This window comes from Podarcis pityusensis (genome assembly GCF_964106645.2).
Source record: "Podarcis pityusensis genome assembly, chromosome: 1".
NCBI lineage: Eukaryota > Metazoa > Chordata > Lepidosauria > Squamata > Lacertidae > Podarcis > Podarcis pityusensis.
Genome location: NC_138028.1, coordinates 45073710 through 45092315, shown reverse-complemented (window position 1 = coordinate 45092315; position 18606 = coordinate 45073710). Strand labels below are relative to the sequence as shown.

The 18606-nt window shown below is 41.6% G+C and overlaps 1 protein-coding gene across 4 annotated transcripts in view; it reads right to left on the bottom strand.

The window, feature by feature from the left end:
- Positions 1–18179, bottom strand: part of GANC (glucosidase alpha, neutral C) — a 138223-nt gene extending 120044 nt beyond the window's left edge. For 2 of the 4 annotated variants that reach the window (XR_013978971.1, XM_080979136.1), the window contains exons 1-17: positions 18040–18179; positions 17000–17062; positions 15905–16013; positions 14025–14152; positions 13466–13648; positions 13267–13315; positions 12910–12979; positions 12302–12398; positions 9047–9227; positions 8763–8913; positions 7433–7671; positions 6767–6893; positions 5581–5660; positions 4151–4294; positions 3483–3579; positions 1677–1778; positions 172–415 (exon numbers count right to left, since the gene is read on the bottom strand). Coding sequence is in view for 3 of the 4 variants with exons in the window: in XM_080979136.1 (XP_080835262.1) it covers positions 172–415; positions 1677–1778; positions 3483–3579; positions 4151–4294; positions 5581–5660; positions 6767–6893; positions 7433–7671; positions 8763–8913; positions 9047–9227; positions 12302–12398; positions 12910–12979; positions 13267–13315; positions 13466–13648; positions 14025–14152; positions 15905–16013; positions 17000–17062; positions 18040–18068 (2093 nt within the window). In the remaining variant the exon portion in view is untranslated. Of the gene's footprint in view, positions 1–171; positions 416–1676; positions 1779–3482; positions 3580–4150; positions 4295–5580; positions 5661–6766; positions 6894–7432; positions 7672–8762; positions 8914–9046; positions 9228–12301; positions 12399–12909; positions 12980–13266; positions 13316–13465; positions 13649–14024; positions 14153–15904; positions 16014–16990; positions 17063–18039 lie in introns of all 4 variants that reach the window. The other 2 variants (XM_080979137.1, XM_080979138.1) reach the window with 2 other exon arrangements.
- Between the last annotated feature and the right edge of the window lie 427 nt (positions 18180–18606).

The window sequence follows — 18606 nt, the reverse complement described above, 5'->3', positions numbered from 1 at the left end:
AAGTGGAAGCAGCAAAGACTTTTTAGAAAACGTGCACTAGTATTCATATCAGAAACCAAGGGTCACTATTTTCTGTTTATAATTTGAGTGTCATTTACGATTCACTAGGATTTATAGTAGTCCCATAACGACTTACGAAGCAGAAATGAGTCTCTTTAATTCTGAGCTTACCTCATGACTGGCTCTGCAACTGTATGTGCTCGATAAAACAAAGCATAGAGATATGGAAGAAGGGAGTAGCGCTCCTTGATAGCATTTCTGATGATCCGCGTGTTCTCCTCACCAAACAACCAGGGCTCACGGCGCTTGGTGTTCATATTGGCATGGCCTCTAAAGAAAGGCTGTAGGGCTCCAGCCTGATACCATCGAACTAGCAGCTCTGGTTCTGGATTTCCAATAAATCCGCCCACATCAGCTGGATTTCAGAAAAAGTATGAATTGGTTTCTGAGAAAGGGTTGGAAAACACAAACTTCCCAGATTCTTCCCCAGTTGGGCTGTATTTTCAGAAAAGCAATTTCCCCCCAACACAGAAACTACTTCAGAGAAAAAGGTATAAAAAAACTACCGGAAACCTGTGACCTCAAACTGGATATGCATGTACAGTGGTACCTCAGGTTAAGTACTTAATTCGTTCTGGAGGTCTGTACTTAACCTGAAACTGTTCTTAACCTGAAGCACCACTTTAGCTAATGGGGCCTCCTGCTGCTGCCGTGCTGCCAGAGCACAATTTCTGTTCTCATCCTGAAGCAAAGTACTTAACCCAAGGTAATATTTCTGGGTTAGCAGAGTCTGTAACCTGAAGCATATGTAACCTGAAGTGTATGTAACCTGAGGTACCACTGTATTCCAAAAATCAGGAGAAAGGATGTTAAGCTCAGTGGTAAAGCACATGCTTTGCAGACATGGCTCAGCTGGTAGAGAGGAGGTACAACATTAGCTTCCTGCAAAGTGTGTCACTGCCACTTAGCAGGAGGGAGAGGAGGTCCAACCCCCTGTTATGCACGAAAATGCAGCTGTCCCACATGGGAATCAAACCTGCAACCAACTGAGCTATCCAGGTATGCAAACCATTACTATAAAGTGTGTGCTTTACCACCGAGTCATGTCATTTCCAGTTTGCAGCTACAGGTGGTTCTACCCCACCTAGGAAGCTGTCTGTGATTTTTTTGTGTGAACAAAAAGCACCTGGTTCATACCCTGGAATATACAGATCAGGCCGGGAAAGACCTTGGGGAGGCTCTGCCTGTCATCATAGACCATACTTGACTAGATGGCACAATGATCTGACTTAGTATAAGGCAGTTTCCTATGTTCCCTGTGGATGGACGCCCTCTTAAGGTCAGCTATAACACACCATATGAAAGTTAATTTATTTAGATTTTTAAGAAGAAAAAAGTTAATCAACCGAAATCTCCAAGCAGTATACATTAAGGAGTATAAAATCATTATCAATGATACCCAGACAAAAACAGCAAAAAAGAAAGAAAGAGTAAACTGAGACTAAACTCTGTGTCTTGATACCATTGTTGAAATAAATATGATTTCAGCCGGCATCTAAAACAATACAGTGAAACTTCTTTCATTCATAGAAATAACTGAGGCTTTTGAAAAGGCACAAGTGAAATGAGCTCAATTGCTTAGTAACATGGAGATTGCAACCCAACACGTCCCTTACCTCCACAGAAAGAAATTCCTGCCATACTGATTGTCAGCAACATTGGAACGGAGATTTTCAAGTACTGCCATTTTGCTTTATTGTCTCCAGTCCATACGGCACCTAGAAATATCAAGTTCACAGACTGTGTTTGTGGACATTGGGTGTTAAGTTCAAAAGATATCCATAGGTTTTACTTCTAAGCAGATGAGTATGAGGCTCATGCTATATGTGTGCAGATGTACAAATCCATATGTTACCCCTTTCAGCTGTCTGATAATGACTCACATGAACTGCATTGTGTGATAGGTCAGCCATGCATCACATATGATCCCTGTTCTGGTGTCTGCATGGTGACAAGATCAGTGTCAGTTGTCACACTGTTCTTGATTTAAGAAGAACAAGGATAGAGGAAATGCACCCTAAAATCAGGCCAGCAGGTTTTCCACTCAATCCTCACCCTCTGAAAAGGAAGTTGGCAAACAGACTGATTTCAGTCTGATCAGCACATGTGTCTTTTTGATGGCAGCATTCAATACATGGGTCATTGATATAATAACACGATCTCTCAGAACATCAATGAGTGAGTTACAATCTGGGTTTTCAGCGTCTTAAAAATCTACCTATTGCAAAAGCCTGAAAGCTACAGCCCAATATTAAGTTGCTATTTATTACTATTTCCAGCCCTATTAGCCTCTTGAGTTCCTTATTTAACTTATAACATTCCTTCTTTAACTTATTTGCAGTACAAGAAGAGGCAACAGCTTAATATTATGAGAACTCCACAGCATGACAGATGCTCCAAATGTCTGAAGTCTCAAATTCAATCATTGGCATTTCAAGCTAAAGGGGTTTCAGATAGCACGAGCTGGCAAAGACCTCGTTCTGAGGCCCTGGGAACCAACAGAAAAAGATACAGTGATTTGTTGACGGGATTTCAAAAATCCTTGTGCAAAGTTCTAAAATGAATTCCGCCAATGTCCCTCAGGAGGGAAGGAAAATAGTACTGTGAGGAACCCCAAGAGAATCTTGTCCTCAAAAGAATGTTATTTGCTCCCAAGACACACCTAGTAAGCTTCGATCAAGACTTAGAAGAAAGTTTCATTCATAAGAAATGTTCTTAATTGTTACAGAATATGATTATTTAGACTTGTTAGCTGATTGTTATTGTTATGTACTGAAGTTCTCACCCTGGGTCAGCAGGGGGATACTGTAGATAGTTATGCAAATGAAGGATCGAAAGTGACGTTCAGCGATTGGATAGTTTTAGAAAATGGCAACAGTTACATTGTTCTGGAGCTCTATATAAGCAGGCTGACTGAACTCCTCAGTTCAGTCCTGTTCTGCCTCTGAATAAAGAAGAGCTGTTTGAAGAATCACTGTGTTGTCTGATATGTTCACTCACAACCTAACAGTTATACAAAGGGTTTCCTGCATTTCCCCCCGCACCCTCAGACATCTGAGAATTTTCTGTACGTTTGGGGAACTTGTCTCTCTCACACACACCTGATTATAAAACAAGACTATATTTGAGGTTAGCCTGGCTAACTGGGGAAGCAAAGTTTAAAGATCATTCATTCATTCCTTACATTTTCATCCTGCCCTTTCCCCAATGAGCTCTTGGTGGCACACATGATTGTCCCTTCCACTTATTTTAGCTTCACAACAAGCCTGTGAACTGTGAGACAGGGCAGGTTGAGATGGTGACTAGCCCAAAATAACTCTGAGTTTGATGGTTGTGTGGGGATTTAATTGATGTTTGAAGAGGATGCTTGAAAAGGGGAGCTATGTCGTGTTAATCATCATTCTTCCTTCTTCTATGCTTACCATACTTTTGGGAGCCAGCAAAGAATGAGCGTGTGAGAACAAAAGGCCTCTCCAGCCCCCCACTTCGTCTGATCAGTCCTTCTGCAGTTGCCATTTGCTGAAACACACCAGAGGAAACATGTCTGCTTTAACACAGCTGTTATAACTCTAGTACAGAGAGGAGGCCAGCAACAGTAAAAATACAACAGCATTTCTGGACTGAGAAGAGCCAGATAGAACACCTTAAAACAGCAACAGAGAAGGCTGACATGAATCAATCGCCCTGCGGCTTGTACAGGAAAGAATAGGAGCTGGCAAGACTAATTTTTTAAACACACAATCTTCATACAGGAAGGGTTATTGACAGTATGAGGCATCATTTCTAAAAGTAAACAGATGAATTTAAACATGGAAGGAATACAGAAAAGAATGATCTGTTTTTGAGGGAAATGGGCTTGTACAGTCTTAGACTAGTACAAGGCAAAGTATAAGACAATTCTGAGACATACTTCTTGTTGAAGCCATGATAAATTACTGTAACTATCATTTAATGGTATGCTTTTGTTATGCTTAATTAAGAAGAGTTAAAATGTATGTTAAAATGTAAAATATACAATAACAATAATTAATCATCACAAATCAGTAGCATGAGGATTGGAATTGAAATTGTTCACCTGCAAAGACCATACCTGGTAGAAACCATAGAGATTATGGACTTCTCGATGTTCCCATTTGCCATAATGGACAGCATCCTTCTGCATGGTTAGCTCTACTCCTCTGAAGACTGAGGGCTCATTCATATCATTCCAGGCAAAAAGGATTTCAGTGGAACCCTATCAACATTTTAATTACATCAAAGTTGTTGGTTTAATCCACAATTAACACACACACACACACACACAGAGTCTGGGTAGGTATACACATGCTTACAAAGCTCTCAAAAATGTAATGCAGACTACTCTAAGGAGAGGAAAGCAGTTGTCAGAGAAGCTTGTCTTGGACTCTTATGGGCTTCAAGATTAGGTGGGATCTACCTATCCATTAGAGATAGATTAGGGATACCCATAGGGATGCGGGTGGCGCTGTGGGTTAAACCACAGAGCCTAGGACTTGCCGATCAGAAGGTCGGTGGTTCGAATCCCCGCGACGGGGTGAGCTCCCATTGCTCGGTCCCTGCTCCTGCCAACCTAGCAGTTTGAAAGCATGTCAAAGTACAAGTAGATAAAAGTACAAGCTCCAGCGGGAAGGTAAACGGTGTTTCCGGGCGCTCCTCTGGTTCACCAGAAGCGGCTTAGTCATGCTGGCCACATGACTCGGAAGCTGTACACCGGCTCCCTCGGCCAATAAAGTGAGATGAGCGCCGCAATCCCAGAATCGGCCACAACTGGACCTAATGGTCAGGGGTCCCTTTACCTTTTTATCTACCCATTAGAATTAGTGGTGGGAAAACTAATCCCATCAGCAATATAATTAGCTTATTAAATTACTAATCCCATGATAAAAGCTCAGATAAAGCTTCTCTGTTATTTTTAAATCTCTTAAGTATCTATGAAAACTGGTCTTGGTACCCATTTATAAACTCTTAATAGATTCAACCTGAAAACTGCGTAATTTTGAGTTTTGGCAGCACCACCGTATACAATGAGTATATCTCAGATATTTGCTTTGACATTTGTTTCTGACAGTGGCAACCCTACATTTTTTATCAGCTGCTGGCTTCTTTAGAGGTTTCTAAGCAAAATGCTTATAGGGTTCTTTTCTTCTTTCTTGGGCACCCTTGGGCAACTGGGACCAGAATGAATGAAGAACATGCACAACACTAGCAAGTTTCCTTCCAGGTTAGCATCCCAAATGGTAAAATTCCCATATCACGTTCAACACAAAAGGATTTGGAATTGGTTAGACGCTACAGTTCTCCAATGGAACTTGCATGAGCCAAGTTGTCCCTTTGGTGTCATGTGCAGGAACGACTGTGTGGAAACCTTCGCTTATCTTAGTATATTTTGGATCAATCCTCTTCCTCGGTCATCAAATGAAAGTCCCTGTTTCTTACTTTTTAAGAGCTTGGTTTTTCTGCCAAGGATCCTGCCACACAGGGTCATGAGAAAAGAACACAAACCTTATATGCGCTGAAGGCAAATTGATCTGCATACCATTCTCGGACTTCAGGATTGGTGAAATCCAGGTAAGATGAGAGACCTGCAGGTGTGAGGAAATTATGACATTTGCAGGACTTGATTCAGGATGGCAGCTTATAAATATTTAAATAAATAACATATGGCCTTTATGCTGTGGTTGACAAATACAATGCTAAAATCTCCTATTAATATTCAAGCAAATACAATAATACAACAAAGAGGGTTTTTACAGCAAATACTAGCTTCATATAAGAGATTTTTCCTCAGAACCACAGCATAGGAGGAAAGTGTTTAATTTCCAATCCTTGCCTGCTGCAATCCTGATAATTATCAGCCACCAACCCAGCTGATGCTATTTTTTATTTAACATCACCTATAGTTTGTCTATTTAACTTCCAGTGGTGGAGACTGAAAGAGTTCACTATATTACCCTCTTTGCATCTTTGTGCACACTCTGCAATGTTAGTCTTGTTGTTGGACAAGGGTCATCATGCTTACAGGCCAAATGTCTATATCTTCCTATACATATAATAAAAATGTAAGGTGTCATCATGCCCGCCCAGGCAAATGGTGGTGGTGGGGAGGTCCTTCACATAGCTGCCCTGTGAACTGCCTGCTCCCTCCTTTAAAAGGGACAGAAGGGGAGAGGCCTGGGTGAGCTGTGGGTAGATAAGGGAGGGGGTTGAGTTGTAAAGGGGACTTTGTCAGGTGAGGGGGAAGGGCAAAGGGCTGGTGAGCCGAGTGAGCAGGGGAAGCAGCTCCTAGTCTTAGAATTTTGAAGCCGATGCCATCATTGCCTTGCCATGATAAATAAATAGAGACAAAGGGTCTCTTGGATCCAGCTGACTAACACCTGGTAGCAGTATCTGTTTAACTAAAGTTAGAGGTATTAAGGATCAAGAGCTTTTAAAAAAAATGTCAGTGAGGAGTAGAAGTCATTTTCCCCCCCTTCAAACTTCTGACCATAAAAAACCATTTAACCCTTTTTAAAAAGGAATTATATATCACATTAAGTTTTCAACACAGATTTGAAAAAGGAGAACAGAAAGACAATATCACACACACAATTAATGTACAGAATAAAACTTATTTCTATTTATTAATAAATTTTAACTTCCATAAATGTCAGTCATCAGATTTGTAAAAGTAAAGGAGGGGCTTTATTACCTGGCCAACAGATGCCTTCGAAATCTTTGCCTTTACGGTCTTTTACAAAGTAACCTCTTTCTTTTGCTTGTGAGTATATGGTATACAGAGGATCAACTTTAATATGGGGATCCAGAATGACGACCAGCTGCCAACATGAGAGACGGCACAATATTATCATGTATGGATTACCATTATTTACATCCTGTCTTTCAGAATACAAAACCTTCCGAGGTGACTTACAGGTAACATTAAATTACATATTTTAAAAAATGCAACAGACAGTATCAACGTATTAAAAAGTCGGGAATCACAGCTCAATGGATGCGAATGGATCTGGGGCGGCCCTCCCTGTTTCACCACCTGAGGTGAAATGGGAGTTGCTGTCTCCTTTCCTGCCCAACCTGGCTCTTGCCAAACTTGGCAGGAGCTGGGGTGCTCCTGGAAGCTTTACCGCCTGGCTTCTGTGGGGCAGACAAGCAGCAATGCCACATGCCAGAATAGCACCCTCACAGCAGCAGAAGTGGTCAGGAGGGTGGAGCACTGCCTTTTTCACTTGCACCATCTGAAGCGAGCGCTTGATCCCCAACCTCAGGGGCGGACTGCGTCTGCCTGCCGCACATGAAGGCCGCAAGAGCTGCAGACCTCCAAAGAAATTTTTCTCCCTACTTTCTCTACGTTACCCACCTTGCGCTTTTTCTTCATAAGTATCTGCTTCTGCATCCTCTCGGGATTGCCAAACTTCTCCTTATTCCATGTGAAGTACCGCTTGCCATCTGTGTGCTCAATGTCAAGCCATATGACATCATATGGGATGTCATGCATATCGAAACCTGCATCTACCCCTTCCACGTCGTCCTCGTCTTCGTAATTCCAGCGGCACTGGTGGTAGCCAAGGGAGAAGAGTGGGGGCAGGGCTTGAGTGCCTAGCAAAAAAAAAAAAAAAAAAGGAAAGGTAAAGGGAAAACAATGCTATCATCCAAATTAAAACCAAAGTCACAATTAAGTGCTAAATATTTATTTTTGCTTGAACTTTCTCAGCTGCACTAGAGGCATTAAAAGTGTATAAGAAGAGTCTCGTTGTAATGAAAGCAGCACAGAATCCTTTTCCTTACTTTGAAACTAGAAAGTGCTTCAGGCTGCTAATGTAGTTTTGTGAGCAGTTATTTGCCCACCTGCCAGAGGCTACGTCCTGAAGGCACATGGTATGTCCTCCTTGCTTCAGCTAAGCAGATCTGGGCCTGCACAACACTGTCCTGAGTTCCACAATATGTGAAAAGTGAGACAGAAACAAAATACAGGGGGTGGGGAGATGTTCCTTTTTTGGTGAGTGGCTTGTCAGTGTTACCAGTGAAGTTGAACCTGTGACACAGATGTGGTAGATGCAGACAGATGGGGGAATGAACTTGGTAGTGAACTGCTACTTCTCTCTCTCTCTCTGCCCCCCCCCCGACTCTATTACAATGGTTCTATATCTTTAACTGCTTAGAAATTGTCATGTACTGAAGTTCTCACCCTGGGCCAGCAGGGGGATACAGTTTTCACTCAGGTCCACATATGCAAATAAGGGCTTAAAAGTGACATTCAGTGATTGGATAGTTACAGAAAATGGTTACTGTTGCGTTCTAGTGGAGCTCTATATAAGCAGGCTGGCTGAACCCTTCAGTTCAGTTCTGTTCCGGCCTGTGAATAAACAAGAGCTGTTTGAAGAATTGCTGTGTCCTCTGATATGTTCACCCACAACTTAACAGAAATAGATCTCTCTTGCATACACAAGCTGGGTGTGCCACCTTAATGTTTATTCTTGCCACTTAAAGCAGTTTCAGGATGTACAGGTGAAACGCAAAAAATCAGCACAATTATAACAAATAAAGGCTTGACATATCTCGCTTTGCATGTCATGAGTCTATCTCGTATATTAGTTTCACCTTTTAAGTTGAATTACTGAAATAAATGAACTTTTCCATGATATTCTAATTTTTCGAGTTTCACCTGCATTTGTATTGTAAGACAGTACCTGTCAGTTGTGCATACTGCTTAAAAATATCAAAGGGTTGGGGCCCCATTAGGATGAAAGTGTCAATGATCCCACTTTCTGACATCCAGCGCACATCAGTTTGAGGAAGCACTCTCTGCTTCGAAGTTTCTGGAGTTCTGGAGGACAAAACCTGCCAAACAAAGCAATCAGAAAAAGGTAACGGTATGGCTTTTGATACACATGGAGTTCCCACATGGTGAGTTTCTAGGTGCCTGTCATCACTCCGCCTTTCGTGTGCATATAGATTCCAGCGCTGGTCTCACCTCCATTGCGGCTTTGGTAGCAATCTCCACCAGAGTTTCTGAGGAATTCAGCCAGAAGATCCCAGCGGTTCTGCCGGGTTTGTGAGCCAAGAGCAAGGGCACTGCACCATAAATGCCCATTTTGCTGTGAACTTTGTATCCGAAGACATCCAGGTTATAAAGCCGGTAGACATCACCATCGCTGGAACAGACAGACAAGATGTTTGCACAGAGCACTTTGCTGATACTGGAGGTAGACGCTACTTCTGTTTTTGTCCAATGCAAGAGACTGATGGCTATAGATTTAATACTTGCTAACGGCACCAGCAGAAGCAGCTGTCTATAGAAATGGTTTATTATGCTGTAACTGGACTGCATTACACTGTACTTGATGGGGGATGGGGCTCCTCCAAGGCGCTGGGATGGAGAAGGTGATGCTGCTCTTCCCCGTGAGCACAAGCTACGCTGCTGGGGAACAACATTCCCAGAGGACACCCCTGAACATTTGCTTCCCAAGGTGACCTAGTAAAGGTAAAGGGACCCCTGACCATTAGGTCCAGTCGTGACCGACTCTGGGGTTGTGGCACTCATCTCGCTTTATTGGCCGAGGGAGCCGGAGTTAAGCTTCCGGGTCATGTGGCCAGCATGACTAAGCCACTTCTGGCGAACCAGAGCAGCGCACGGAAACGCTGTTTACCTTCCCGCCGGAGTGGTACCTATTTATCTACTTGCACTGTGGCATGCTTTCAAAACTGTTAGGTTGGCAGGAGCAGGGACCGAGCAACGGGAGCTCACCCTGTCGCGGGGATTCGAACCGCCGGCCCTCCGATCAGCAAGTCCTAGGCTCTGTGGTTTAACCCACAGCGCCACCCGCGTCCCTTAAGGTGACCTAGTAAGGGACCTTAAAAGGGAACAAGAGCACTTTCCCCAAACTTTGATTCTGAACAAGCAAATAAGGGAGAGTAAAGCAAATCACTGCAGCCCCAGAGAAGAACAAGACAGCTGAGGTGCCACTAAATCATCAAATCCTATGAAGAGGGGAAGGCAAAAAGAGAGGGTTTTTTTTGGGGGGGGGGTTGCCAGAAAAGAAAGAGATGGGATAGCAGACAGACAGCAAAGCCATGCTGAAAACTCCACCCACTTTTGGCACTAAATCCCAAGGGACTTTTCTTGTGAATCAACTAGCCTTCAATACTAATAATAAAGAAATATACAGGATTGTACCATAGTCTTCAGCTCACTGTTACTTCAGAGGTGAATACTGTATTGTTTAAACTCTGCATGTTCTACAATGACAATTAGAACTGGGATTTGAATAAATACAGACTGTAATCTCGGTCGCTTTTTTTTTATAGTTGTCTGAATGCAATTCTGGCTCCCGGAGAGATCACTGCTGCTCCAGTTTAAGGCTGTCAGCCCCTTTCTAAGCATGTTTGCTCAGAGGTGAGTTCAGCAAAATTCAATTCATAACAAATATGCTTAGGACTGCAACCTACTGATCTCTCCTGGTCTAGGTATCCCTAGACACCTCTGTACCTTTTATTAGCTTATTTGCATACTATAAACCTAGCAGAGCAAAAAAACACCACAGCAATCTTGAAAGGAACAATAGAGCAAGGTGTGAAAACAGGTGTGGGATGAGGCACCAAATAAAACTGTCCCAAGAACTGGTTTTTTTCTTTTCTTTTCCTAGATGAGGTATTTGGCAAAAGATGTATTTGCTTAGGGTGGAACTATCGGGGAAGAAAAGAGCTCATCAAACAAAGCAAAGGTCAAGTTCAACTTGTCCCGCTTTCACTCTGCATTCTCAGGCATCTTTGCTGAGATATGAATGCCATGTGCAAGGATCTACTGATGAGGCTTTACAGGGGAGGAGGGCTCCTCCATTGATGTCCCTTTCCATTATTTACCTGCGCATTAGTACTCTTCCACTGCCACTGCCTGAGCTGATGCAGTAACACAGAAGTTTAGGTAAGTTCTAACAACACCACTGGGGCAACCCAGTCAGATGGGCAGCATATAAATAATAAAATTGTTATTGTTGTTGTTGTTGTTACTTGGAAAGGTCAGTAACAAATTGCTAATACAGTCATACCTTGGTTCTTGAACAGAATGCGTTCTGGGAGTCTGTTTGACTCCTGGAACCATTTGAAAACAAAGGTACGGCTTCACATTGGCTGCAGGAGCGTCCTGCAGCCAATCGGAAGCCACACCGGATGTTCGGCTTCCGAAATTCCTTCAAAAACCGGAACACTCACTTCCGGGTTTTAATCATTCAAGAGGCAATTTGGGAGCCAAGGCATTTGAGACCCAAGGTACGACTGTACACAAAGCTGTTTCTTTAGCGGATGCAGCTACTGTGAGTAAAAAGTAGCATTTTTTGCATTTATAGCCTACCCATTAGCCACATCCTCTTCTCTGTTTTTTGAAAAAACAAGAACCAAAACCAAACAAAAACTCCAGGATGTCTGAGAACAACCTGGGAAAGGGGAAGCTGTGTGAAGAAAAATGGAGCCGATGCTGCTGAGGACTAGGAAGCTGCCTGAGATGAGGGCCTGGGAGGCAAGAAAATTAGAAGAAGCATGGCATAAGAAAGCAGTGGGCACTGTAGCAGAGATTTGATTGGTGGAGGTGGCAGAGGGGGAAAAGGTGTCCTCAAACTCCATCTTGAGGAAAGCCTCATATAGGGCTTAAGGAGAAAAAAAGTGCTCCATGCTGTGAGTTGGAAGGTCTAGAGGCAGAGGCTGCTTCCAGATGGGTGTTTACTGTGAGGCAGGTGCTCCTCATGCAAGCCAATTTTACCTGGCATCTATGCAACACCAAAATGCCATTCTGCATGCCCCATCCCGCTGCCACTTGCTGCCAATGACCCACTTGCAACATCTGTATGACCCATTCACAGGATCAAGCCCCAAGCAGGAAGCACCCTGGATGGCTAAAGAAAAAGAACAGAGCAGGCAGTGGCAAGAGAATCAGAGGCCTGAAGATTGAAGGAGGCAGCAGAACTCTTAAGGGAAAGAGGAGGGAGAAAACTGAGAAAAGGAGAGAGTAAGATACAGTACATTTATTTCTTTATTCAATACATTAAAATACCACTTAATTACTCACATTTCTAAGCAGCATACATAAAACCAATGCACGGAAAACGGAAGAAGAATGGTTTAATTGTGTGCCTGAAGTTCAACAAGGAGGGTAATCTCAGTTTGGGAGAGAATTCCAGAGACTTGGGCAAAGCTGCCCTTTTGTCAGCGTTTTATGCATACATAGTTAAATTACCTGGTGTTTTTAAGGAGAAGTGTCTCTGCATGCTGAGGTATTCCATAGACATGTTCAAATCCATGTAAAGAAAAATCTAAGCCTATACTGCTGGGACCTGTAAGAAGAATCATAGAACTGTAGAATCAGAAGGGACGCAAAGGGATGCAAATATCCCAACCCACTGTAATTCAGGAATCACAGCTCAATAATCCCTGACAAATGGCATAAGAAAGAGTATGAAGTCAGAAAACCACTCTGGAAACACATGCCACATAAAATTGTCAGGAACTGCCCTCTGCTGAGGTTCTTTGTCACCTACTCTATATATATATGCACACTTAGTGGCTTATATCCTGATGATGCTAAAACTGGATTTACTCAAAAATCACAGAGGTATACAAGACCAATGCGTTTAGCACATATGTGCTCACCATTTCCAGCCCCTGCAGCTAAATGTACACAATCTGAACCACAGCGTATAACAAGCAGAGGAGATGTTAGCTATGGAAAAATGGCTACAGTACAAACAGTGCCAGGTTATTTTTGCAAGTGATCCAGTCGACATATGACACACGGATACATATATTACAGATATTACAAACAAAATTGAAAGACACTATACTTACCATTAGCTTTGATGTCTGAAAATTTGCCAAATTTTTCTTCCCAGAGACCTAAGTCATCTTGATTTTCCTGCTTGGATAAAAATTTTCCAAATCTAAGCTATAGGGCAATTGTATTCATGTCAGCTCTAAGATCAATGGATTTCAGTGGGGCTTACTCCCACAAGAGAGTGTTTAGGATTGCAGTTTTACTGACTCTGGTCAACTGCCAACTAAGGCCACAGTCCTAATTCCATCACCCTGGAAGAAAGCCTATTCAATTCATTAGCAATGCTAAACTAACTATTCCCAGTTAGAAGGACTGATTTGTCTTTTGGAGAATCCATAAGGCAAAACTCTACAAATAAAAGCTCAGTTTACCTTAGAGGAATTAGCTGATCCTTCTTTCTCTTCTTGCGATGTAGATTTCCTAATTAACGCCCCCCCCCCAAAAAAAGAGTGATCAGTTTTTATATTTATATATAGACTTGCCTGAAAATATGTACTAGTAAGAGTTTTAGGACTGCATCCCAAGATAATTTAGCTCCAGTTGGATTGCGGAGACAGTGACATATCATACCTGCTTTGCGGGGCTGGCTGGAGGTGCTCAAAATACAGCAGGCCATTTGAGTTTGTACTCCATACAATCTCACCCTTGCAAACAAACTGTATCTGAAAAGGATTTGCAGTGATGTGAAGTTGCTGGTCTTCATTGTCACAAGCCAACACAAGTTTGTCTCCATCCTTCTGCAATACTGTTAGACTGGAAAATGGGAAAATAGCAGTCACAGATAAAACCTTTGAAAGCTTGTTCCCAAATGCAAACAGCTGCAAATTAAGAAAGTGATAATTCTAGTTGAACAAAAAACATCAACTTTTAATTTCATTCCCAGGGCATAAATGACTTTTTCACACTTAAATGCACTTCCGGCCATATAGATCTACACATAATATGCAAGGGTGAGTAGAGCAACAACCCACCCTTGGATTTTGAGGTAACTCAAGTTATGATGTCACTGAAAATATAGCACAATCTTATACATGTCTACTTAGAAATAAACCCCACGGATTACAGCCCAAATCACATACATGTGTCCTCAGATTCCATCTTATTTAGCAAATTCTGCTTCATCACTTACCTGAGGCAGACAGGTTCTTTAACGAGAACATCAGGGACTTCATATCTTGGTTTGAATGGCTCTTTCTCATTAATTTTAAGCCTGAAAATATTACCCTCTATTTCAGAAATTTCTACTAAAAGAGGTTCCTGGGGATAAGTAGAAAAAGAGTAACAATTAGAGTATTCATGCAGCTGATGAATCACATTGATTCATTTATCTACAGTTACCATAATAGGGGGGAAAGCCATGGTGGAAAGAGTTTCTCCTGGTATGTTTTGGGTCACTAGAAATAAAAGCATTTAATCCCCTCTTGCATGCATCTGTTTGCACAGCAGCAAAGATAAAGCATATAAAAATGGAAGTCCAAACCAACCACAGACTTTTGAAGAATATTTTAATGTTTACATTGTTTTTAATTCATTCTATATTTGCTTTAGTATCTTATTTGTGGGTTGTTTTGAGTATGTGATGGCAAAGCAGGGTAGAAAATAGTTATTAATAATTCTCACACTTTAGCATTATTGCTTTTGAGTAAGAAATAGATGACTGATCTGAGATAACTGATTAATTGTATACTTGTCAAGAAGCTGGGAGATCATGTGCATCACTGATGTTGCTTAATCGTAGTTACCGGTAGATTAAGCCAGAGTTTGCAAACTAATGTCTAACCATAGTTAGACTGCTTCAAAGCTATCCACAGGTAGCATTTACCCTGTTGAAGGTAGTACTGTAATATGGTTAGTTCCAAAAAGGATGGAGAGAGGAGCATTAATGTGCCAGAGAGAGAGAAGGAGCTGTTAGACCCAAAGGATGATCCCAATCCCATAACCATGTTTAGGAAGGTTGCATCTGTACCAGGTCCTGTTCTTTAAAATAATAATTATAATAATGTTAAGAGTATTTGGAAAAACTCTTAAAGAGTATTTGGAAAAACACAATCTTGATGCCTTACCTCAACTGACATTTTTTTACAGCACCACCACTGTGGGTTAATGTGCTGAAAAGGAAATGTTAATATAGGGGATGCATCAAAATTGCTATCGGTGGAATCCAGTTGGTGACGTTCCAATACAGTGGAAGCATCTGCTATTGGAATAGGAGGGAAAACACTTACTGTCCCCACTGCAGCTAAGCTCCAATGAGTTGCGGGACTCACCAAGTCAGGGTGGTGAGTGCCATGGGAGACTGCAGAAGCGAAGGGAATCTTCAAAAATGGCCCCACCTCCTTTTCGGTAAGCAGAATTTAAAGTAGTGATAAAGAGTGCAAGCATTTCTGTTTGCCTGATGGAACCATCCCTCCTCTCTTCCTCCCATGTGTTATTCTGGGGCTTCTTCTGCCCCACCAGCTGATCTGGGTGGTACATGGGAGGAGGGGAAGGGGAGAGGCCCCACTGAGATAATGGGACTTGTGCAGGCTCCCGCTGGCACAACTATTTAGTTGAATCCAGCCCAAGGGTACCAACTGGGCCCCACCCTGTGTCTTTTATTTCAATTATTTGAGGTTTATAGGGGGTTTTTAATCAATGTTTTAACATTTTAAACTATTTTTTTATCAATTTCAGTAACGAACTTTGGAAAGCTAGGAGACAAATTGGTTTAACAAATAAACGAACCCACTTCTTAAGAGGATCTCAGAGTAAAATTAAGTAGCTGTGGAAGTAAAGCTTTAACTTCTCACTTGCACAAGAGATCGGTAGTTCCCTGGGCATGCAAGAATCTCAAAACTGAGTAAATATTACCTGAGATATCATCAGTAAATATCTGAGTAAACATTATCTAAGAAAATGAATATTATCTGGGTAAATATTATCAGTACAATACAGTATTACATGAGCAATAATCTATTGTAAAGTGTTCATTTTTTTTCTTTATCAGTGACATTCAGACTGTATGCCAACCTTGCATTCTTCACTGACTATTTGGAATTTGACACGGCTGTGGGATAATTCCACTGTATCCAGCAATGCTCGGTATAAGGACTTCCCAGGACATAAACATTTCTGACGCCTAAAGGATAAAGAAGAGAGCACAATCAAATTACTTATTTAATGATCCAGGTTGCAATTCTGCTCACTATTAGGCTACTTAAACTGCATTGATTCCAAAACGGCTTAAACAGTGTTGCTGCCCAGATTTACATGTTTTCAGAGCTTCATGAACTAGTAACAGTGGGAATCAACTATCTACTTAGGGTTTTCCATATATATGTTAATATATATCATCCTAACCTGAAAACTGAAAATGCTATTCAATTCTCTGGTACAGCTTTCCGCAGCAAAGCACATCTCACTATTTACAAAACCAACTCTATTCGTGATTTTAAAAAATACTTAGCGGTGTGACCATTGCATGCAGTATTTTCTCCATTATGATATGCTGGAAATCTTTTAAGAAGTTTTGATGCCAACAAACAGTACTGTTTTACTGGTGCAATGTCCTGGAACTCTGGAAAGAATATAATGTTATGCACTTCTGGTACAGTGGTACCTCGGGTTACAGACGCTTCAGGTTACAGACTCCACCAATCCAGAAATAGTACCTCGGGTTAAGAACTCTGCTTCAGGATGAGAACAGAAATTGTGCGGTGGCAGCGGGAGGCCCCATTAGCTAAAGTGGTACCTCAGGTTAAGAACAGTTTCAGGTTAAGAACGGACCTCCAGAACGAATTAAGTTCTTAACCTGAGGTACCACTGTAGTTCTGTTAGCACAAGCATTTTTGCTTCCCAGATGATGAAATAATCCCATTTCTTCACCCCTGTACTAGGGGTTTTCCCAACCCTTCAGAGCAGATTTGGGGGTAGTGCGAGGGAGTATGGGGCAGGGAGAATGGGAGGGAAGGTGATATTAGGCTAGCTGGAGCCCTTCCCTGGCTTTTCCTAGAGCACCAGGATAACTGAATCTAGCCCTCTGTTTTCATAGTGCTATGGTTTGCAATGTGGTGTTAGCACAGTAGTCATGTGCCTTTAAGAGTGATAAACACTCACATTCCTTACCTGTAGAAGGCAATCTGATTGCATGTCTTAAAATTGCTTTTGCTCACAGCCTCCTCTTCGACACTAGAAAAAAAAATTAATGCAGTATAATTTAAGGTGATACTGAGAAAATGAATAAGCATCCCTCTCATGGTGACCATGTTAGCATAAACTCAGGGTGCATGTTAGCATAAACTCAGATGGTTGCTGTTTTCTGGGTGGAATTCAATTCCATACCAGCAACTTCAGGTTGTGCAATTAAAGTGAAGTTGGCACTGCAGTGCAACAACAAGAACAACAAAAAGACTTTTTGTGCTTAGGAAAGTGCTGGGAAACGCCATTGGAAAGTCTGGGGTAGCAATGGCTTGATCTAACCTTTGCACAAAATATCCAAATGAATGCATACTGAACAGCTGACAATGTATAATCTTCCTGCAAACTTTGTGTGGACAAATCAGGATAAATCATAATAAACAGGTCATCTAGAAGCGACCTCAGATTGTCCATTATAAAGGGTGTGCTGTGCAAAAGTAGCCTCTAGTCACTGTTTTCTAGTTACTATGTTATATAAATGGAGCCTGCTAGCAATATTTTGGTATAAGAAACTGTTGCTTTTCTTTTCTGTGACACTGGAATCACTTGTTATCAGGCAGTTATTAAATATGAGCTTCTAGCTGTTTCTTTCACTTATTCTTAATTTTTCATTTACTTGTGTAAATACTCTCTTACAATTATAACCAGTGCTTTTTTTTCTAAAGAAATGTTTAGGGGTACTCTCATTTTCCTACTCATATTGAAATACTGCCTCTCAATGAGGCCCAACTTAAATTCACAAAATGTTTAGGGGTACGTGTACCCTTAGAAAAAAAGCACTGATTACAGTATAACACTTCATTATCTATCGCTGCATGTTACCACTCACATGTTACCAGCTGTATCTACGTCAGAAAACAAGTTAACTTAAAGGTGGGTTAAGAGCAAATTTTTCTCTTTAGAAGCATGCACTATGATTTCAACTTAGGTTTGCTAAACAACTACTACAGAATCATATGGTATTTTACCTTACTTCTTCCTGGCTACTTGATGCCATGATATCCCACTCCCGGAGCTATTTTTGAATAATCACTACCGTCGCTGCCGGCTAGAAGCGGAGAAAAGCCCCCAACCAATGGAGAGTTTTGGTTTCACTCTCCCACAGCATGCTGGGAAATGGAGTTTTTGTTTCTCGTAGTCCGGCCCACCGGATATCTTCGCGAAGTGGTATGGAAGGAAGATGCAAGAGGTTTGATATTTGCAGTGTCTAGACAGCTAAAATTGGCTCGCTGTCTTCTAATCAATACACTCAGCTCTTCGTGTTGCATATTAATATCTTTGTCAGTAGATACACAACTTCTTGCTGCATTTGAAGCAAGATTCTTAGAGAGTACACGTGGGGTTTTTGGATGAGATTCTTTGCATGCTTATTGGACTGACTGTGATACACTTCCAATAAAAATGGATAGGATCACACTGTTGTGATTTAGTAGGCTTGTTTAGACATATTATTTCAGAATTTAATATAGCTAATGATCATATGCCCTATATTTCATTTCACCTGCTTCTTCAGGAAAGGCAAGACACAAACATGA